The sequence below is a fragment of the Esox lucius genome, chromosome 4, assembly GCF_011004845.1.
Source record: "Esox lucius isolate fEsoLuc1 chromosome 4, fEsoLuc1.pri, whole genome shotgun sequence".
In the NCBI taxonomy this organism is placed as follows: domain Eukaryota; kingdom Metazoa; phylum Chordata; class Actinopteri; order Esociformes; family Esocidae; genus Esox; species Esox lucius.
In genome coordinates, this window is record NC_047572.1 from 12874191 (window position 1) to 12897600 (window position 23410).

A 23410-nucleotide genomic window follows, 5' to 3' on the forward strand; every position below is an offset into this window, starting at 1 on the left:
CGAGTTATAATAGGCAATATACCTGTTGGCTTTTAAATGGTGTTAAATTATTCTTTCTAGCCAGTAGAGGGCAGAGTTCCTTGCTACATTTTGCATCATGGATTATTCTTGTGGCAGAGTCAATGACGTATTAACACTAGGTGACTGATAGGAGGTGCTGTATGGAAGCTCCTGCACAGTCATCTTGGCACTCCTCCTCCAGTGGAAATAGTATTTTGGAAACTATACAACGTTTCATTCCATTACCCACATCTAAATGCATACTTCTGAATTAAGGAATACAAAAATAAAAGGAGAAAAACCCCCATGTAATTTCCATATGCCTCCTTATGTATAGTGCACATTTTAAAGATGACTTATCTTATTGCCCTACTGCTTGTCCTGGGACTGATATTCCACCTTTTATTTTGAAATAATTTGACATTATATGAAATAAATTGTGAAACTCAGCAAAGCCTGGGTTGGTTTTATACAGTGTCCATAAATTCCTAGGTAGTAACGACACCTGTGTGTTACTTGGCTGAACTATTTGTAATTTTGTCCTTGGAAAAATATCACTGAAATTCCATTCATTCCTGTGGAGAACTGCTCTTACTAGGGGTGCCAAAATGGTCGACTGGTGGCTCCAATGCCACTCAGTGGCTGATCCATACAACTAGCAATCCTGGGTTTATACACATCATTAGGCAGAATCCTACATTTTATATGAACGTGTACCTCAAATGTCAGAGGACATACATGCCATCTGAGGTGACAGATTTTGTCTAAAGTGTTTTGCTGAATCAGTCATGCGGTTTTAATTCTTCTTTGTATGTATGTAATGGGGGAAAAAATGAAATTTTTCTGGGGAGTGTAGAGAAGTACTGTAGCGTATTAGGTATCGAAACAAACTATTATAATATCAAAGAATGTTGTAAGCAGGTGCACTTTTAGAAATATGCCAATAAAAACCCATGGAGTCTCTTCCTATGTATACTCACATGTTATCCAATCAACTATTCGTGACCAAATGGTAGTGCCTGTAGTGTTTCAGAGTATGGAGCCTCCATAAGAGTCAAATTGCGCTTTATTAGTAGTTATGAGTGATCTAGTGCTTTACAAGTGGTAAATGGCCATAAATATTACATTTAGGGAAAATTACTCAAGCAATTGAGGTCTACTTGTCAGTCTTTCTTTTGATCATGTTAATTGGCATAATTTGTAACTGTACATTTTGGATATTGTTGGCATTTTACCTGTCAATTCTCTCAATTGTGCTCTAGCAAACACCTGTATGTGAGTCTTTGTTTTAAACCAGTTTTTCAAGTGGGTTGGTACAGCACAGCTAGGACTGTGATCTAAACTCCCAGACACCTCTGATCTGTGTCAAGTAGATCAGCTGCATCCTTGGGCTTTTATTGTTATAAGATGTTGTTTAAAACTGTACAAAGCTTCATGTCTAATAAATTTCACTTCTGAAAGTGAGATTGAATGTCTCTTCCAGGTTTTGTGTGCAAGCTTTCCCAAAGGTTTTTACTGCTTTTAGTAGGATGTGGAGTGAAAGATGAACAGACACGACATTTATTGTACTATAGGTTTTAATAATTTTCAACGTACAGCCTTTTCCCTCTAATAAATGACTGATCAAACACCAGACGGATTAAATGTATTACCAACTTGAACAGTAAAGCCATCAGTCTCCAGAGCTCGTAGAGTAAGATTTAAATATGCCCAGTGTTTTGATTTTATCCTTCAGGTTTCAGAAACAATTGGCTAGTAAGAGTGGCTAATAGTCCATTATTATATACATGTAAGTATTATTAGTCTTTTAATATTATGTTACTTGGGATTATTTTCACAGTGAAGAACAGTGTTATCACATAAGCAAACATAACTGCTTGGTTTATAGCTAGCAGCATAAGGTGTAATGTGGTCGTAGTGTGAGTTCATTCTGCCAAGTTTTAGCATGTATCTAGCAGATTGTTTTAACTATACCAGTGTAATACAGGTGACGCCGTCTATTATCAGGTTACTTAAAGCATTATAACATCTATGATAAACCGAGTGCTTCAATACATTTCAAATACAGTTAAACCTATCTTTCACCTTTCTGACTATAGGACATCCCAATGATCACCTTGAAACGGATGTTTAAAATGACACGGGTGTGCTACATTTTGTCATTTCAGACATCCCTCAGGTTTCCCTTTCTTTTTTCCTCAAGGTGCATTTGGTGCCAATGTTTTAATTTTGGCCACACAAAGGAAGATTATTTGAGCTGTGAACCTAGATTGCTATATTGCAATTCTGGGTTGCACAGCAAAAGAAGTGCAAATGCGCAGGTGTAATCTGTGTGTAGTATAGGGCTCTACCACTCATTCCCCAGGGCCCTCCAACCGACGGGGCAAGAAGAAGATGGCCTTCTGCCCTATGTGGGTCCTGGATCCTAGTTTGGGCTTGCCGTTCTTCTTCAGTGCCACATACCAACCGCTGTCCTTGTACTTCTGAGACTGGTATGTGTTGTAGTGATTCTCTTCCATCTTCTCCAGGAAGTAACATTCATCGGTTATTGTCAGCTGCGTGTGAGAGAACCAAACCCATGTTTGACTGGTCATAGTGAAACTCACATTGTTGTTTCGTTTATCTCGGGGGTGGTCAAAGGCTATAGGCCCTGTCATAGATGTGTTGCTAAGGTTCACTGCACAGTTTGAATGCAAAAAAAGGAAAGCTGCCTCATTTGAATGTCAGTGTGTTTAAAATATCCCCTTCTACAGTTATGTTGACATCAATGTTAAACTCCTTCAAAGTCCTGTGTTAATTCAGGAGATTGGAAGGGGTCACCATAAGGACTGATGGACTACAGTCATACAGGCTGTTTGATACTCACTAAGCTGTTTAGTTTTCCGTCGTCGCTCATGGCCAAGTAACGTCCTGCCTCTGTCCCCTGGATGACTACCACACCATGGTCCACAGATTTCACCCTGAGGACCGCTGCACAAGGAAATGAGGCAGCACAGCATAAGAAATACAAACACGAACACACACACTAACACACTAACATTTAAACATTCCAACCATCCATAAAATCTTTTTTTCACATAACGAATGGAGAATAGATGGGGATATTAGAGACAAACCGTAGACATCATGAGGTTAGTTACCATTTGAGGCACTGGGGTATGCTATCTGTTGTTGTATTATGGTTGTCATGGCTATTTGTAACATTCTTTAAAAAAAAAAATAAGAATCTTACTATGAATAGATGTTACACAACCAGGAGCTTTTAATAACTGTAGCATTTCACAAAAAATAATTCTGCAGGAAAGAAAGGTATGTCTGATTTCAAATTGTTATTTTGTCCTGTATTTTAATGTTAGCTTACTAAGCAGTTGGTTGTTTTTGGATGGAATTCATCCCACACATGATGGTCTCTTAATATGGCCCTCCATTAGGTTCATACCGGAAATGTGGGATCTCCTTTGGTAAACATGTTTTCTAGTCTTTTCAGTTTTTGCTGTTGTATAATATATTGTTTGGACAACAATATATTGAAAGGTTGTCTTTTTTATTAAAACATTTCTCATGCGTGTATCTCAGTGGTATACAGTTGTGTTCAAAAGTTTGCATACCCTTGGGGATTTGGTAATATAGCATCAATGACAGCGTGCAGTCTTTTGTAATAGTTGTCTATGAGGCCCCAAATTCTTACAGGTGGTATAGCTGCCCATTCATTTTGGCAAAATGCCTCCAGGTCACGCAAAGTCTTTGGTTGTCTTGCATGAACCGCACGTTTGAGATCTCCCCAGAGTGGCTCGAAGATATTAAGGTCAGGAGACTGTGATGGCCACTCCAGAACCTTCACCTTTTTCTACTAAAACCACTGGAGGATCAACTTGGCCTTGTGTTTACGGTCATGCATTGTCATGCTGGAATGTCCAAGAGCGTCCCATGCGCAGCTTTCGTGCAGAAGAATGCAAATTGTCTCCCAGTAGTTTCTGATAACATGCTACATTCATCTTGCCATACATTTTCACAAGCCTTTAGAGCTCACACCCCCAAAACATCATGAGCCTCAACCATGCTTCATAGTGAAGATGGTATTATGTTGACTATAGGCTTAGTTGATCCCTCTCCAAACATAGCGCTTATGGTTGTGATCATAAAGCTCTATTTTTGTCTCGTCACTCCAAATTAAAGTGTGCCAAAATCTGTGAGGCATGTCAAGGTGTTGTCGGGCATATTGTAAGCAGGCTTTTTTGCGGCATTGGCATCATATTTTCAATGCCCGAATGTCATAATTTCTGCCAGGGTATGCAAACTTATGAGCACAACTGTATGTCAGCTGGCTACCCAGCTAGTTACATTTCATCCCCATTTATTTTGAGGATTTTTTTTATGTACCCTGGAAGAAACATGTAGAAATTGTAGCATGTTTTGTACTTAGTCTCCCATTTTCAAGTACCAGAAGTGTTTGGACAGATTAGCATATGTACTATAAAGTAGTCATGTTTAGTCCCATATTCTTTGCATTTCATGATTGTCTGAATTCTGAGACCCAGTGGTATCACAAGAGACAGGCTATCTTAAGTGGCCTGCTCTGCCAGGCTTGTACTGCAGCCATCTTCTGTTTGTTTCGGGTCCTTTTTCCTTCGGTCTGAAAGGCATGCTTAGTTGGATTCTGATCTGGTGATTGACTTAGCCAGTCAAGACTGTTCCACTGTTTGACCCCAAAAAACTCTTTGGTAGCTTTGGTAGTGTTTGGAATCGGTGTGCTGCTGCATGATGAACAGTCAACCAATAAGTTTAGAGGCACTGGTTTTATGAAAGCAGCCAAGATGTTTCTGAACACCGTCAGCAGCTGAATAAATTCTGCAAGCCGTAACAACCCATTTGCCATATTGTGGTGGAAGGTGGTCTTCCCATCTAGTAGTTTTTTGTCTAATCTGTCCCTTTTCCAGCACACTGCATGATGTATGTACCTTCACAAATTCTATGTGTAACAGCCTTATTGTAAAATAAAAAAAAGAAATTATGTTTATAGAAATCTGACACTGAAAATTGAATTATGGTACATCCAATTTCCATTGCTCATCCTTGATGTTTTGGGGAGAGATTGGGGATAGAAGGGCCTTGGTCGGGGAGGTTACCCAGAATCCGAAGGCCACTGACAGAGCTCCAGAGTTCCTGTACGGAGATGGGAGAACCTTCCAGAAGGACAGCCATCTCTGCAGCACTCTACCAATCAGGCGTTGGTAGAGTAGCTAAGACAATGCAGGGGTGGCTTAGGGACAAGTCTGTGAAGGCTGAGTGTTCCAGCCAGCGGCCAGACTTCTCTGGAGAGACCTAAAAATGGTTGTGCATCAACATTCCCCAACCTGACAGAGCTTGAGAGAATCTGCAGACAAACTACAAATACAGGTGTGCCAAGCTTGTGGGCGTCCGCAAGAAAACTTGAGGCTGCCAAAGGTATTTCAATGAAGTACTGAGTGAAGGGGTCGGAATCCTTTTATTTATTTTTTATATATAAACTTGCAAACATTTCTAAACTGGTTTTTACTTTGTCATTAGGAGGTATTACTTGTAGATTGTTGAGGACATATTTTTTTTATCAATTACAAATAAGGCTGTAACATAAAATATGGAAAAGGTGAATGGGTCTTTGTGCTACTTTGGAGTATTTTGTTATTTAAATACATTAAAAAAAATATATTGTCTTTGATTAAATTTGCATTTGTTGAAATTGGTAGCATAATCAGTAATATCAGCAATATGTTTATTTTTGCTATCTATCTATTTATCAGTTGGGATCACATTTTCCAGGGAGGTTTTGCCTGTTTGGGAGATGCTTGTAGACATGGCAGGTGTTTCAGTACCATTTTAACATTACTGTTTATCTGCCATCACTGGATTTGTCTCTATTTGCCTACTTCTATAGCTGCTATCTGTTGCTCTGCTGATGTGGACTCCTGGTATATCTGTTTCTGGTCCCTCACTCACATCAGGCTCTCAGACTGTTGTGCAAAAATCCTGAGTTACATCTGTACCTCGGTATCCTCATAGTAAAAATGTGTTTCTCAGTATTCAAAGGTGCTAGTGTGTTGCATGCGATTATGCAAACACAAAAAAGATTCCCATGGCTAAACCAAAAATACCAGGGACTGGAGCACCCAAAGCCCAGGCCTAACAACACCATTGTGTACAAATATTTATGGATTTCACTCTATATGATTTTTCATTTTTTCAAATGTTCTCAAAATCTTAACTTTGATGGAATATTGGTAAATAATACATTGAACCAAAATATAAATGCAACATTTTAAGTGCTGGTCACATGTTACACAAGTTGAAATGAAAGACCCCAGACATACAGTTAGGTCTGGAAATAATTGGACACTGATGCAAGTTTAGTTATTTTGGCTGTTTACCAAAAATATATTCAAGTTACAGTGACAGAATGAATATGGGCTTAGAGTGCAGTCTCTCAATTTATTTATGATTGTGCTAATTTGTCCAAACATTTGAGCACCCTGAAATAAGGGGACTGGGTATGAAAATGGTGGCAATTCCTAAATGTTTCATATGATATTAAAGTTCAACCGCATGAATTACAGCTGAAAGTGTGCACTTCAATTGCATCTCAGTTGTTTCATTTTAAATCTGTTGTGGCGGCGTGCAGAGCAAAAATTATGAAAATTGTCAGTGTCCAAATACACTCACCTAAAGGATTTTTAGGAACACCTGTTCAATTTCTCATTAATGCAATTATCTAATCAACCAATCACATGGCAGTTGCTTCAATGCATTTAGGGGTGTGGTCCTGGTCAAGACAATCTCCTGAACTCCAAACTGAATGTCAGAATGGGAAAGAAAGGTGATTTAAGCAATTTTGAGCGTGGCATGGTTGTTGGTGCCAGACGGGCTGGTCTGAGTATTTCATCTGCTCAGTTACTGGGATTTTCCCGCACAACCATTTCTAGGGTTTACAAAGAATGGTGTGAAAAGGGAAAAACATCCAGTATGCGGCAGTCCTGTGTGCGAAAATGCCTTGTTGATGCTAGAGGTCAGAGGAGAATGGGCCGAATGATTCAAGTTGATAGAAGTGCAACTTTTGATAGAAGGCCCCTTAGTGCCAATTGGGCATTGTTTAAATGCCACGGCCTACCTGAGCATTGTTTCTGACCATGTCCATCCCTTTATGACCACCATGTACCCATCCTCTGATGGCTACTTCCAGCAGGATAATGCAACATATCACAAAGCTCGAATCATTTCAAATTGGTTTCTTGAACATGACAATGAGTTCACTGTACTGAAATGGCCCCCACAGTCAACAGATCTCAACCCAATAGAGCATCTTTGGGATGTGGTGGAACGGGAGCTTCGTGCCCTGGATGTGCATCCCACAAATCTCCATCAACTACAAGATGCCATCCTATCAATATGGGCCAACATTTCTAAAGAATGCTTTCAGCACCTTGTTGAATCAATGCCACGTAGAATTAAGGCAGTTCTGAAGGCGAAAGGGGGTCAAACACAATATTAGTATGGTGTTCCTAATAATCCTTTAGGTGAGTGTATTTTCGTACCTTACCGTATATATACGGTATACCATTCACTCGGAGAGAACATGTACTTTTCAATTTAATATTTAGGTATGTGATACCATAGATTACTCTATTTCAGGTGACTGGTATCCATATATCAAATGTAACTCAGTGAAATCTTTGAAATTGTTGCATGTTGAATTCATATTTTGGTTCAGTATGATGAATTTCAATTTTAGATGTCGTTTTTCTAGACAGATGTACATTGACAGCAAAGTCCACGCTTTTACACCAAAGAGAATTAGCTTTGTCCCACAGGTGAATGGGCTATTCTATCAATAATGTTATTATTATAAAACCAGGGTAACAAAATGGGCCACTACAGTGTGGTAGCCTTTCTTCCTATACGGAGGGATTAATAATTATCTTTTGCTGAAGTTTATCCTTGAAAGGCTGAATGTCCACTTTGAAAATGTGCAAATAAAATGTGAGCATCCATCAACACGAAAGTAGGCTACTGATGTTTAATACTTTTTAATTATGCAGATATAAACGTCTTAAATGTTTTTGATTGGCTAAACATTTCCATCAATAAAATAGTTGAAATAGTGGCACTGAGTTGAGTATTTATGACGAACAGTGTATTTCCAATTCGAAAACTATCCACTGAACAAGTATTTCTAATCTTACTGTGAATGTCATTCTCGTCCCTCTTGCCCCCCACCGTCCCGTCTGGGAGAATCTGTAGATGATATCCGCCATTCCTGCAGTACAGACGAGTCAGCTTTTTAAAGTCGAGCAGGTTGCTCCCGAATCTCACATTCGCCTCCTCCGCGGGTAAAACCGTAATTTTTGCATTCGTCATTCTTTTTGATGCGCTATAGACTATAACCTTCCCACTGATGGGCAGACTTGGCTGTCTGATTAAACCACCTGATGCGCGCACTGCGGTTGCGATAAGAACAAAAACAACACGACTTGGGGAACCGGCGATTGGTGGTGAACGGACATGTTTGGACTTAATAGTCACCCGTAGTAGCAAAAAATGATCTGTGCGGCCACGCGCTGACCACAAAGGCGCGTGCACGTTTTTGTCCTTTAATTAAACAGCTGTTTCGATTTTGTAATAGTCATGAACAGGATTACCACCAGGTATGGAAAATTACGATGTTCACTGCCGGTTCCCCTATCACAGTTTAACAAAAATGCACATGGGCTACGGCTAAATAAATTACGTTAAAATGTAATTATACAAACAACAGAGTAGTACTGATGAATACATATAAGTCAATGCCACGCAAATCAAGAAGTGACAAGTTGGACCTACAGTAGAATTTGCACTATTTAAATTTGTATTCGGTTGGGGAGTGGGGACGTTTAAATTGTACAGTAGTAAATAGAAAGAACATCAATCTATAGTGAAAGCTCCCATACCAGGTCATGATAAAGCAGATCACTGCCCTCAATGGTGCAAAGGTAGTATTTGACTGGGTGCCATGCCAAATCTGTTTTAGGGAGAAGAACCATTCTTGCGTTCTTGACCACATTGGTGGCATTGATAGTCCATGACACGTCTTTGGCTATTTGAAAGCCAAGTACTTTTGACACTTTCCACTTAAACTGATGTGCATTTGGCAAATCCTCTGCTTCCTAAAGTTTACAATCCTCTCCTTTATGTTGCTGACATTGAAGGAGAAGCTATGGTCCCGGCCAGGGCAGACTGCAGGATAAAGTGAATGATGGGTTAGATTAAATCAGCAAGGGGGCTAATTATTTTCAGTTCTAGCATCAGATAAATATCCGATAAATGCCAGAATCTACACAGACGATCCAAAGTTTTAGAACTCCTCTATTGTACAACTCTGAAATTAAAGAATAGAAAAAAATAAACAAAATAAATCATGGAATAATTTTGTTTAACAATTTAATCTAAATTTTTTACATCAAAGTTTCCGTCTTTTGCAGATATAATAGTCGAACACACTCGTGGCATTCTTTCTACAATGGAAATCAAATATTGTAAAGTTCTTCCCAACACTGTTGCAGAAGTTCCCACAAATGTTTGTTGCTCTGATTTCACCCTTCTGCCCAGTTGGTCCCAAATCAGCTCCATGGGGTCTGGAGACTGTGCTGGCCAGTACTGTCTTGTTCTTCTAAGGTAGTTCTGACATAGCCTGGAGGTATGTTTTGGGTTATTATCTTGCTGTAGGATAAGCCCTTGACCAACTAGGCATACACCAACGGGTATTGCATAGCGCTACCAAATGCTGTGGTTGTGTTTTGGTTCAAGGCAAGTCGCCGACTCTGGATCCAGCTAAATAGCCCCAGACCATTAAGCTTCCTTGGTGTCACACACTGAGGAATCATCTATTTGCCTTTTGATTTATCAATCCATAAGACCTTCCTCTAGTCCTCAGTAGTCCACTGGCGGTGCTTTACTGCCCAGACAAGCCTCTTTTTCTTATTTTGTACCGTTCCAGTTTTCTTACTGCCACTTGACCTGTCAAACCTGCAGCTCAAGGTCTTCTCATCACAGTTGAAAGTGAGTCTTGCAGTGTTAAGCTTTGCTTGAAGTTTTGTCTTATGAGAAAGCGGTTGACTGTCAGAAACCTGTCTTCTGATTCTGTTGTGGCTTTGGGTCTGCCAGACCTCTTCTGGTCAGAGTTTACTCCAGTTTCAAAGTGTCTTTTGATGGTGTAGGAAACTACTCACTGGCACCTTGGCTTTCTTTGCAATTTCTTTAAAGGAATGCCCTATGCTTTTAAGGGTTATAATGGTCTGTATGTCCTCCTTTGTTAATTGCCTTCTCACCATTATGACTGCAATACAGTACTCCCTGCAGAACAATACTATCCAACTCTGCAATGTGCATTATCTTTCAGTTTTTAGTCACCTAAACTTTTTTTAACCTCTGGCAGTTTGCCGCTTACCTTTGTACCATTTTAGGTTATTCACTGGACTTGAAATGCTTAAATATCAATAAAAACAGGAACAATGTGTGTGTTTTAAAACGTTTGACCGTATTTTGTTTTAAGATGAACAGAAAACAAATGAAATAATCTGAAGATGAAATAAGTAACACATAATGGGCTAATAAAATTAGATGCATATAAATCCAGCTGTGTTATAGTAAAATGTATGCAACCACGAGTCCTTTCCTCACACCAATGGGCGTTTAAAGAGAAACCTGGAAAGTGTGGGTGTTCAGAAAAGTTAAACTTTGCGATTGGATCGACCTTCACCTAATCAAACCAACAACGCACATACACTTCTGCGAATTACATCTGATTTAGCTACGTAATCAGTTAATCAACTGAACCGCTCGTTGCACTCATTTGTATGGGCAGGTTGGCCAAACCTATTTCTGATATTATCGTGGAGGCAAACAAACTGGTTTGAGCTAGTTAATAGACTATGAAGATTTACTAAAAATTATGTATTTTTGACAGCTAGCCAGAAAGATAGACTGTACTGTTTCCTTATATGCATGTTGTGTGAAGCGGTAAACTTGACCCGGCCCTTACTAAGGGGGATGGATTGTGGTTTGGGGAATTTATGGCTGCAACTGGAACTGGTTGACTTATTTTCATTTGATCATGTAGACAACAGGAGGATTTCTGAAGTGTGCGGAAACAGATCAGACATAAAAACATGCAAAAATGCTGCTCAGCTCTGGTAGGCTGTAGGCCTGTGATTTTTGGATTATTCATTAAGTTGATAGTTTGGTCTGTGTAAAATAGAACAAGCATGAACAAGATAATGTTCCATTCAATTATCCATTTTTTTCTTAGAATATAAGAAACATTGATATAATGTTAATGGATATAATATTGGTTCCCTGAGGTAGTGAACAAGTTACAAAAAACTAGGGGACAAAACCCAAATTCACCAGAACTGAAGATTCAAGGCCAAACAGGTGTTGAGCCAGTCAAGGGCCTCTCCTTGATGGTTTAACATCCCTTTGGTTAGCTCTGTTGCATTTGACCATGTCACATTTTGTTGGGAACGTGGAGCTGATTTTGCAAGCTTATTTCCCCCTATGTTGGTTTGCAGACTACATTTTACACCTGGCAAGTTCATTTAGGAAGAGCATGAAGGCATTTGGGATGGTATCCTAAACCTGACTTCCCAGCCATGCCCCTGGAAGAGAAGTATACACATTTTGAGGAATCTTTGGGCGTCTTGTCCTTTGACACCCCCTCCTGGTCATATTGAGAAGTTGCGTTACAGCCCTCTTCATCATCAATGAAAGGTCATGGCAATAAATACACCAGACTTAAATTTCTATGCCAGTACTCCATCTTTGCCGGTTTTGCTCATGGACCTGTAATGGTCTCACTGCAGTATTGCTGTTTCATTACTGCCAACTTTAGTCTTTTTTCTTTTCCTGTTGAATCAGTGTATTTTGATGAGAGCCATCAGTGTTGGTACATGTCAACAGGCAATTAGCAATGGATCAGTGTGCTTATACTGTGTGATTATCTACATTTTTTGTACAACAATAACATTAATTATTCCCAATTGTGTAATATACATTTCATGATTTAGGGTATGTTTCTATGCTGCAGCTCCAAGTGGACTTGGATAGTTGATGTCGAGATGTCTTCAGAAGCATATCTGATACCGTTCCAGTTGTCATCATGCTGCATTTGGTTGTTATCGTGCATATTTTTCTCTAATGTTTCAATCTTACCATTCGGCCTTTCTTTGTTTTTGCAAAATTTTGATCAGATGTTGACTACATTACTTTTTATCCACAAACCTGTCACAGAGACTAGCCTAGTCAAACAATAGACCAAAAAAGCAGCTAACATAGACTATGATAAATACAACAAAAATACTTTTTTCAAGATCAGTATTCCAACATGGACAGCAGATCACAATTATAGCACCAATTTTCAATGTCAGGCAATTCGCATTTGATAAATTGTCTGTGCCAAGTGTGTAACTCTAAAATCAACATAAGCAGACTAGGCTATTTATTGTAGTGAATTATGATTATCAAAGATAATTTTAAATAAAAAATACATCTTGATATGTAATAGTTAATCAAATGATCTTTCTGAAGATGATTATAGTCACGAGTGTGTGTACATAGTGTTATCGAAGTATGGTGACCCCACTAATTCCCTTAGGACTTGCATTTACCGTTATGTTTTATCCGATATGGATGGAAATACCTTCAAATTAAAGCTGACATTCTGTACTTCTGTCCTATCTCCATTGTATAATTTTACATTCAAAGTGCAATGCCAAAACAAAAGCTCTGTCATTGTCCAAATACTTATTGACTGCAATGAATATGAAAACATTTCTGTCTCTTCAGTCCTATCAGTTATACCAGTGTAGTGCCTGGTGATTGAGTCAAATCTGAGTCATTAGGTAATTGGCCAGTGGACTGACTTGGTCAGGTCCTAGGCCATACAACATTTTTTGTACACCAAGCAAATATGTTTCATGATAGAAATGCATAATTAAAAGTATGTATCTTAAGGTGACCATTTTTATTTTTCGGAGAGTGTTTAAATCTCCTCGTTTTAAAAAGTACCACAGAACAAGGACAAACAAGACAACAACTAACTGGCATTGAACGGCTGAAAAGCAAAGAAGTTACTACCATGGAGAAAGAAAAGAGGATGTAGAAAACTATTATGATGGAGAAAATACAACCATTGTATTATGTACATAACTGAAAATACATGTAAGCAAAACAAGCAAAGATACACCAGTGAAGGATAATTCTGCCGTTGATAATGTTCCAGAAGTTAATGTCTGCATGTTTTATACAAAATAGCATTTAAAATATTTTGGGGTAGTGCAAATTGCCAAGTTCCCACTGGTTTATTACTTTCACAAAAACATTTTTTTCACTTATAACTATTCACAGTATTAGTAGACAAAATAGGTCCTGTACATTTTTCTTGAGATAAAGACAATTTGCAGAAATATGCTGAACTTTGAGCCTAGATTTAATTTGGTCACCTGGTAGAAAATTCAGTATTGTAATGGTAAATTGTATATATTGACACCTATGCTTTCTGAAAACCTGTCCTGCAAGGAAATTGTTATCTTATCCCTCTTTAGCGTAATTTGCTATATTTCTTTAAAACCCTTTCTGATGGTTTAATGGACTTTCCTACTCACAATTCCTTGTTTGCTTGTTCAAGTACCTCAAGGGGGCCAAAACTCTGATGGTTTTACATCAGTATGCATGGGTCATATCTTCTCTGAAACTATACAAATGCATGACACATTGCAGAAATACAGTATGAATATAATTAAAGTACAATTGCAGTATCTAATAGATAACACAATCGATGTAAAACACTTATCAACTTTGGTTTGGATACAAGAATCATGGAAACTTCAAAACCAAATCATTTCCATGAAAATCATATTTTGTAAATGGCTAACCACTGTGGTTTCCTTACTTTGAAATGGATGCTTCCTAAATATTTTGTTGTATGCTTAAATTTATGTATAGTTTACCAAAAAAGCACTAGATGTAAGTAGCTTTGGATATAAGTGTCTGTAAAATAACTGAAATGTACAATCACAAAAAGGGGTAATCTAATACTTCAGCTTATGGTACACCAATCTCCCCTACAGAACAGTTCTAAACGTGTTCTGTATAAAATAATTTATATTGGGGCAGAAATTAAAACAAATGGCACATCTATCAAGTGTTAATATTTTAATTTCTATTGCATACTTTCCTTGTCAGAAATTTACTGCATAATACAATTCCAGAGAACAGTACATTTTTGTACAAGGAGTTAGATTCTGGTTTTATAACTTGTGTGAAAGCCAACAGCAGTGGGATATTTGTAGCCACGCTGAATGTGAAAGTAAGCCAGAAGCAGTTTAGATAATGGAGATCATTAAAATGTATGTTGGGTCACTGTTGAAACAATATTTTCCTTTTTGGATTGTTACGTTCCCACTCAATGGCAAACAAAATGGAGAGGAGCATCAAATTACTTTGGCATGCTCAGTATACACACACCTGAAAATGACTTACCTGAACAGCCAGGCAAGCTTTTAATTTACCCGACTATGAAACATTGAATACATTTTACAAAAACACACAGGCACGCATTGTTGGGAATCAAAACTGAATGTTTTTGGTTTTATACAGTTTCATAGGTGAACATAGACGACCACATTCATTTTCAACCAGCGCTGACAACCTGAGTATGGTATATTTGTTCTTAATCCTCACTAATGTATAGCTTCATATTTGATGTTGGCATAGTGTACGAAAAGAAAAGCGAGATAATTTTTCAAATGCATGTAAAATGGACTGACAACACACAAATAACCAACATTGCAATTTTGTTATGCAAATTCTGTATAAAGTTAGAACACTGATAAAATAAAACGCTTTAGGTCTGAGGGTTAACAATTATTTCTCCAATTTCTCTAAAATGAATAGTGTGGTCACACCATACATGTACATTTCAGTAAAAAATACAATATTTTCTCTTTAAGAGTGTGGGGGGAAGCCCCAGTCCTTCATGGGACCCCTGGTTTTTCTCTTCCAATGAACCAGCCTGATTTAAACCAGGTTTGTTGCCCTCTCAAAGCAACCAATGCCATTAATGGTTCAATTACATGCCTGGAAGTAGGAAAGAAAAACAGCAGTCACCATAAAGATGGGTACAGGACGGATCTGGTTGGATCTGCACTCGAACACAGGACTTCCTGAGTAATTGGCTAATTCTTCTTGATCACCGAGTTGCAGGAGGGTTCAGTCTATAATGTCAAGTGTGACCCGGTAAACTAAATTAAAATGGTGGAAGTCCTCAATGACACTGCCCGTGGACACTCCATCCTGGGAAATGTATAGCGAGATGCATTCTCTACCAATCTCTGCGGCAGACACAATTCACCAGTGTTTCCCCTCACCCTGCTAAGTACAGAGATTCACATTTATTTTCTATAGATTCATTAACATTCTCACAATTTTTTAGCAACAGTGGCCATGTCATTCAAGCCAATAATTTATGATCTGAATCTGATACCTGGGTTGGTTTGTGTTTCAAAAAATTAATATGAAGAGACTCAAAGAGGGTTGACAGAGCAGATGAACAAAGCTGGGAAATGTGCTTGTTGATAACATGATGAAGAAAATAAAAAACATTGTAGAAAACTGAAACCAAAATACAGTTGCACAGAGAAGGGTATGTTAAACCAGAGGATAATCTTGCTAACTGTAATAATGCTATGAATTCCCATAAAACCTCCGAAGGTCTCTTCAACAATCTATTAAATCCATTGTGGACATCAGCACAGCAAATCGTTGCATTTTGATCCCCCTTTTCATTTTCTGAAGTAAAACACTGACAGCTGTTAAATGAGGCCAGTTTTCCAGAAGTAAAAGGAGACAGAGGAAAGGTGAAGGTTTGGCACTGAAAGTGTTCCTGGAGGAGAATAAGGACCGTTGCCTCAGCACCATCTGATACAATCTGCGTCCCAATTGGCTAGGAGGATGAGATAACGGGACAGGTTAGTAAGTACTTCACTGGGGGAGGTTCATAAGTGCTAGAAAATGTTTTAGTTATCAGACCACACATAGATGTATACACACGCACACGCACACACACACACACACACACACACACACACACACACACACACACACGCACGCACACGTACGTGCTGAGACGTTGTAACAAAGTGCTAAGTGGGGGCTAAACAATGATTGACTTTGTGAAGAGCTGCGTGAGGTTGAGCTCTGTTACCAGGTGTCTCAATATTATACATATTAAGTCAGGCTAGGGGCCATTCTTAAATGTCTAAGGTACTGCCCGACGCAGGTATAATTTCTAAGAAATAATGAATGGATCACTTCCATTGGCTCCTGCTCTACTGTGCACAGTCTCTGGACACTCAAATGACACTGTCCAAACATGGTTTCAGAAGTGCTTCAACCATGTTCATAAAATAACCAGAACCTTGTCCTAGTCCATAGAAAAGACTGCTTGACAGAACATAATATTCAGAGTTTGGTCTGCGTTAAGTGTGAGGAAAGGTAGCAGAGCTCTTCTCATGAGCGCTGAGTAGCCCAGGCCATTTGGGCCACAGTAGAGTAGGGCTTGCACATTTTGGGGATGGAAAGGACTCTGGATTAAATATCATGTCCACTTAGGACTCAAGTGTGACATTCTAGACAAGGTCCCCCTCAGACAGTTCTCAAGACCCCTGCGTTTGCTGGTTTCTATATAGACCTGGTTGTTGTCCCATGAAGATGGTCAACTGTCACTGACGCTGATAAAACTTTTAAAGCAGCAACACAGGCTTGAGGTCAATGCCATTTCAATTCCAAAGAATTTCAGGAAACTTCAATTCAAAATCAAAATGTTCCTGATTGAAAAGCAGTGAACAAAATGGTACTTTCAGTACACTTCCAGATTTGCCTGGAAGCTTAATGGAATTTACCCCAAATCTTATTAATTTTAAATAATAAAATTACAATTTAACAGATGCTTTTATCCAGCCAGTGACTTAGTCACCCTTACCTGGAGGTGTGGGGGGGGGGGGGGGGGGGGCTATAGTATTTAAAAATTAGACGTAAAAAAGATGAGATCATGAGGAGAGTAATGTAAGCAGAGTGAGCATTATTCCATCTAACTATAAGCATCACTTGTTGTAGTTAAAGATTGTAGCAGAGCTGCCACAGCACCAGAAACACAACACGTGGCCATTTTAAGAAGGAGAACTGACTGCAACTGAATGTCATGTAAAAATACACATACATGGAAGGTCAACCAGGATGGAAAAAGAATAATACCTAGCTTCAGACCGATGACATGAGAGTGGCTAAAATCAGACTTAATTCAAGCTAAAAAGGCACATTTTTTCCCTTTTTTTGACCGTCGGTGAGCATTTAACTGGTTGTTATAGTAGCAGATAGCCTACAGGAGATAGAGATCTGAATTGTATTTCATTACAAAAACAAGAAATTCCTCATGTCAAGCCTGACTTTAAAAAGCAATATACACATGCTTTTGAAATGAGACGCAGAAAGAAATAAAACAAAGCAAGATGTTACATGTGTACATACTTAATTGTTACGCAACCAGCCCCCCTAAAAAACGATAGTAGAGAGAGGAATACACCTGTTGAATAATAGAATGAATTTGTTATAGTGTTACCTTGGCTAAGATAAGAAATTACCTTTACAATAAACGGTATAAACTGTGGCAGCAGAAACTGAGAAATGTAAAAAAAAAATATCAGCATCATAATAATCTGTATATAGAGATCTGGATATTGTTCAGTTCTGAGGGTCAAACACCTGAGACGACATGAATGGTTAGTTTATTTTAATCTCTGATTATCTTTAAACTTTATGAACACGTTTATTCCTATGGTTATACTTTATCATAGACCATTCATGTTAAACAAAGCTAAAAAAGAAAAACTAAAAAAAAACTCTGGGCTCTCTCTCCGTCTCGCCTTCTTTCGTTCGGTTTCCCCCCCAGAAATCCGTAAACCCCTGTACGTTGCATAACATCTTTCTCCCTCCTCTCATTTCCCTGTCGCCCTCCATCGGGGGTGAGACGGTGGGACTTTAAGGCCAGCTGTGGTAGCGCCACACAGTCATTTCTGGTGGAAAAGGAGGGGCTTGACACTCCCAGCTTTGAATTTTGGTAATTGGTTGCTGATGATCTCTGCCAACATCTCTGGAAACTCGACCGACAGGGACTTGTTGACGAACGTGTAGAAGCAGAAGTTTAGCAGTCCACCAACCATCTAGAATGAAAGAAGAAACATTCAGGGCAAATGAACGTAATGCCACACTGTAGCCTGTGTTAAAAGAAGCAGCCGGGAGTGCATGAAATGCATCAGCATAGTATGGTTCTGAACTGTCAGTACTCAAAGCGCTATATAACCTATGCTTAACTATACCCCAACCCATTTATAGTCCTAAATGAATTACATTCCAGTTCAGACCACCAGGAGGCGTTCTTGCTACAACTTCTGGACATCCTCGGTGAGTGAGTCACTGGCAGAAAGGAATGTGGCCCGCCGCTTCATAACAGGGAGCACCGAGGAGGAATCGGGTGTACCTCGTGCATGGAGTCCAGCAGCTTGGTGAGCTGGTAGAAACGTTGCCAGTTCTGGCTGGAGTTCTCCTCCCTCTTGACGATGGCCTTGCCCAACTCCTTGATGTAGGACATACGGATCTCATCAAACACCGCCTGGCTCCTCAGACCATCCTTTGGCACTGGGGAGAGACAACACATCAACCTCTGTGTGTGTGTGTGTGTGTCTCTCGCTATCTCTCTCTCTCTCTTCAGAGCATAATTTGGCATTGGGCTGAGAATATGTTCCTGTAACCTCCCTCAACGACGTGACCCTTTGGCACTAAAGGGAAACAACAGGAAATGTGCTTGCCTTAAATAACCCAGCATGCTATGCCTATGTAGTACCTCCTCCATTATACGTTGAAAATGGGCAACGGAGAGCAAAACGCTACAAGATCAAACAGGAATCATTTGCTCTCCTCAGAGCCAGGATTCACGTAAAAATAAGCACACAGCCAGGAACACACAGCATCAGTCAGGAAACAGGCTGGCACAAACATCTATTCAGAGTTGGGCATTATGATGCATTTACCTCAGTCGACAACATGCTATCGCGTTATCGCCACGTTAGCGCTTCATTAATGTTACATAAATCTTTAAAGGTCAGCTAGGCAAAATGGCGTCGCCACGTGCCACGCCGCGGGTACTGAGCCTCCTCTCTCACGCAGTCACACGCAGCCACTGGGCGTGTGCGCGGTTCGCTTCGCGCTTGCCCGACGCAGCAGCCGGAGGACCAAAACAGCAGAGAATTCTCTCGTCGCACTTCAGCGCTCTCGCTTGACGCAGATTACTGGTTGCATGCATCTACACGACCTCGCTAAGGCCGCCTTTGAACAAAAGCACCAGTGTTATGGAAAAGGCTCGGACTGGCCTGCCGGTAAAGGTCGAAGAGCGGCTGTGTGGAGACTCACCTGTACTGAGGAGGAGCAGCACTTTCATACACAGGTACTCGTCATGAGACACCTGCAGCCTCACAAACTCACTGGAGATCTTCAGCATCTGTTCACACTGGTCCGCCATGTAGGGCAGCTTCATACGGTCCCTGCAGAGAGAGAGACTGGTGTTACAAACCAGGTTTTAGTGACGAAGCTCACCTTCAGAGCACCGTCCTAATCAAGCGCTGCCTTACTCGTCTGCTGTTTGTCCCGGTTTACAGAAAAAAAACTGGAAATGACCAATGATACATGTTGATAAGCAGCACTTTATTATCCTTGTTGTTTTGTATTTATTGAAATGCTGTGCCACTTCCCTGCTTTAGACTAAAAATACTAGATGTATTTAACGCAAATAAAGAATTCCGAATTACAGCGTGATAGAAACGGAGACGAAATAGTCATGAGGGGATAGAGAGACAGATCATTGGACAGACATACTCGTTGATGACGAGGTCTGGAGCAAAGCAGAGCATGTTTCCGTCACACTGCTGATAGGATCTCCAGCCCAGGCCGAAGGACATGAGGAACAGCCAGGAGCACTGCAGTAGGGTCATCTGGTCATCCAAGTGAAGGTTCCGGAAACCTGGAAGATGGAACCATCCAGCACAGAACCGAAACCATCAATTTATACCATAACGTAGAAAGCCCCACAGAGAACCACGGACCTTTGTTCACCACAACGGGGGAAACCCTTCCCTTGTATTAACACCTTCCTAATCTAAATAGATTCAGAATGTATGAACGCCGTTCTGGCAGCAGAGCGCCACCCCAAAAAACTGTCCCGTTTGAAAAGTAACGCGCTAACACACGCGAACGAGTCGACTTGAGGACTTCACCTGGCAAGGACTTGGCCCATTTAACGGCTGATATGACCTGTCGCCCCCCCAGCCGGTTGAGTGTGGTCATGATACGCGTGGAGGTGTCGGGCAGCGTGCCGTCGTAGCCGGAGTAGATGGTTTCCGGCTCGATGGCCTTCAGTAGAGACAGCATGGTCGGGATGAGCTGAGGCATGGACTTGGGCACCAGCGACCTGGCCTCTGGGAGGGGGGTGGGCGCCGGCTCCACGGGCTGTTGAAGCCCCTTTAAACGGTTCAGCTTCTTCGTTTTACGAGCTGGAAGGAAGGGAAAGATGGATGGGGTGGGGGCAGATAGTGGGGATCGTGTTGAATGTGAAGGACAGGATTGTGTACCTGCCTTTGGCACTGTGTTTACCTTCCAAATTCATCCCCGCCATGAGACATTTGCGAAAGCGGCACGCTGGGCAGTTCTTCCTTCTGATCTTGTCAATGATGCAGTCGTTCCTCCCAGCACACAGGTAGTTGTGCTGCCCTGCACAAGGTAAAAAAATCCTGCTTTAAAATGAGCGATCTGGCAATAGATGAAAGTTAAATAGTCTTGACATGCACGGCATTTCGGCCCCTTTTGGTCTACCAACATAAAAATATTTTATAAATATTAAAAGCTATTTAAGTCACAATGATTGCCTATATTATTCACTGCATATTTTCTTGAACAGAAAATGAGTAAACAGTGTCAGTTTTTACCAACCAGAAAGGGATTTCAGCCATTGCTTGTTAGAGGGGGATAACTGGATGGCTTTGTGTTGCCTGTAAGCCTTCTATTGACCAAGAGAAACTCTGCATTTTAGGAAGTGAATTTGTATACAACCACATAACTTGTACTGTGTAAATGTTGTAAAACTTTATCATTCCACTTTTACAGCAGTAAAATCTATTCTAAATGTAGCCCCTTTTAAAAACAAGAGATTACAATAACAAAAAGAAAGTTGAGTACTCAATTTATTGTAGGCTTGGGTGCAAAGATCGAAAACTGAATGTGAAGTGGGAGCTCTACTCTGCTCACACTGGTTGCTGCTCAGTGCCAGGCTAAAATGTGATCAGGTTAATCTGACTATGGACACGTGAGCCTTCACATTCCATACCACAACATGCAGTCAGACCAAGACCGCCCACTGTGTCTTCATTCAAAAAAGCACTGAAACGTTTTCATGCAATAAACACCACATACACAAGTCCCATGTCATGCTAACTGTAGACAACACTAAACCATGTCAGCAGTACCGCGCTACCATCTCACCCCTTGCCAGCGTACCTTCCACGGCTCTCTTGAAGAACACCTTACAGCTTCCGCATGTGAGAACCCCGTAATGGCAGCCAGACGCCTCGTCCGAACACACCAGACAGATCTTGTGGATGGTGCCGGCTTTGGCCTGGGTTGTTGTATTCGTCAAAGCCCCGCCATCCTGTCTGGGATTGGAACTGCAGGGAGAGGAGGGGAATTGCCAGTTAGTCATGGAAGGTTACAGGCCTACACACGTCAGTCTGGTTTTATACAAAATAAGACTATGAATTAAAATAAACAAATAAAACAGGCAAACTGAGCACTAAATACTGAACATAATAATGCTTCAGACTATTGAAAGCACTGCAGCAGCACTCCCATAGCTTAACACATTTTTGTCATTATGTAACAGCTATGTAAGTATGAGGAGGAGAATTTAACTCTTTGTAAAGCTGTAACAGGGGGTGAGATCAAACACATCCTTCTGTTCCTGAAAATAATGTTTTCTAGAAGGTTCACCGCCTCTGGGGTCAGTACTCAGCATAGGCTCAGGGGTGAAAGAAGAAAATCCCATCACTCTGGCAACTGAACATCCCCTTTCATGTAGAAAAGACATGACCATGATGCATTTTGGGATTTTGGATCACTGTTTATTAAATTGGAAGTTTGGCCAATTCTAGTCCCCTTGCTTAGGGGTTCTGGGGTTATTCCAAAAAGGTTTTGTAGAAGACACTGAAATATTTAAATCTGCAGACTTAAAAAAAGAGACACTTCTCTGTAAAAATTACATTATTCTGACTTAATTTCAAATTGAATATCCACTTCCATATATCAATGAAATAACAGTCTATCGATAAAATATAAAATAATAACATACTGGGTCATGCAAATAGAAGTTTTTAACTATTACCCCACTGATTGAGTAAATAAATCTCCATTTACTAGAAATCTAGAAATAAATCTCCATTTACCTAATGTGTACACCACCCTGAATATTTTGTAATTATTATTATACAAAATGCGTCGCAGAACTTTAAACACTATCCTAGAGGTATTAAAGTTCCCAAACAAAGGTCTAAACATACACAGATTACAAACAAGCCATAGGATTTGGTGTTCCTGTTCATTAACTACACTTACATATTTTGGTCTGATTGAAGATATTGGCCTACAATCCATCATGGCTACTTATAAGAACATGCGTGTGACTGGCCTTGTTATCTTTTATAGAAATCCATCATAACCTTTACTCTTTTGCCTAGTTGCCAAGAACCTGTAATATTACGGTCTCCTCAACTCAAACATTAACTGTTGCCAGATTTACAAATCTCTGAATTCTATAAAAATCATAGATAATGTATGAAGACAGAAACACCACGAATCGAACTACTATGACTCCTTACTCTACAAGCCGGAGGCTTGTTTAGGACACCCACTGGAACTCCCACAATGTGGTCATTACTGAACGCCGCTCTTGGCGACGCACTTTCCCAAACCTGCCACAAGGTGGAGCCGTGCCCCGCTGCAGTAATGGACGGCTACTTTCTTTACTTCAGGTCTCCGCCCCCTCGCTCCAGTTTAAAGCTGAGCAGAGGCTGCTGCGCCCACATCGCTCTGCACTCAGACTGTGTAAAACTAGCAAGCCACATCTCAGAGCAGGCCAGCAAACCTGTCTGCCACTCCGGTACTACGACGACACGGACATCTGGCCTAGCTTTATCTGGTCTGAACCCTCCGGAAGTCACCGGCAGCTTTTCAGACGACACGCTTTTGCAAT

At 40.3% G+C, this 23410-nt stretch overlaps 2 protein-coding genes across 3 annotated transcripts in view; both read right to left on the bottom strand.

Annotated features, from left to right (window-relative positions):
* Positions 1–814: 814 nt before the first annotated feature.
* fgf1a (fibroblast growth factor 1a) lies at positions 815–8564 on the bottom strand. Its single transcript, XM_010897082.3, has 3 exons — positions 8214–8564; positions 2867–2970; positions 815–2555 (listed from the first exon to the last, which is right to left on the bottom strand). The coding sequence occupies exons 1-3, from the start codon at positions 8386–8388 to the stop codon at positions 2355–2357; spliced, it is 480 nt and encodes a 159-aa protein (XP_010895384.2). The 5' UTR covers positions 8389–8564; the 3' UTR covers positions 815–2354.
* Positions 8565–17834: 9270 nt separating this feature from the next.
* Positions 17835–23410, bottom strand: part of nr3c1 (nuclear receptor subfamily 3, group C, member 1 (glucocorticoid receptor)) — a 44163-nt gene continuing 38587 nt past the window's right edge. For both annotated transcript variants that reach the window (XM_010897048.3, XM_010897056.3), the window contains exons 4-10: positions 21649–21830; positions 20764–20880; positions 20388–20663; positions 19990–20134; positions 19528–19658; positions 18599–18756; positions 17835–18281 (exon numbers count right to left, since the gene is read on the bottom strand). In XM_010897048.3, the coding sequence (XP_010895350.2) occupies positions 18129–18281; positions 18599–18756; positions 19528–19658; positions 19990–20134; positions 20388–20663; positions 20764–20880; positions 21649–21830 (1162 nt within the window). In that variant the 3' untranslated portion in view covers positions 17835–18128. The remainder of the gene's footprint in view (positions 18282–18598; positions 18757–19527; positions 19659–19989; positions 20135–20387; positions 20664–20763; positions 20881–21648; positions 21831–23410) is intronic.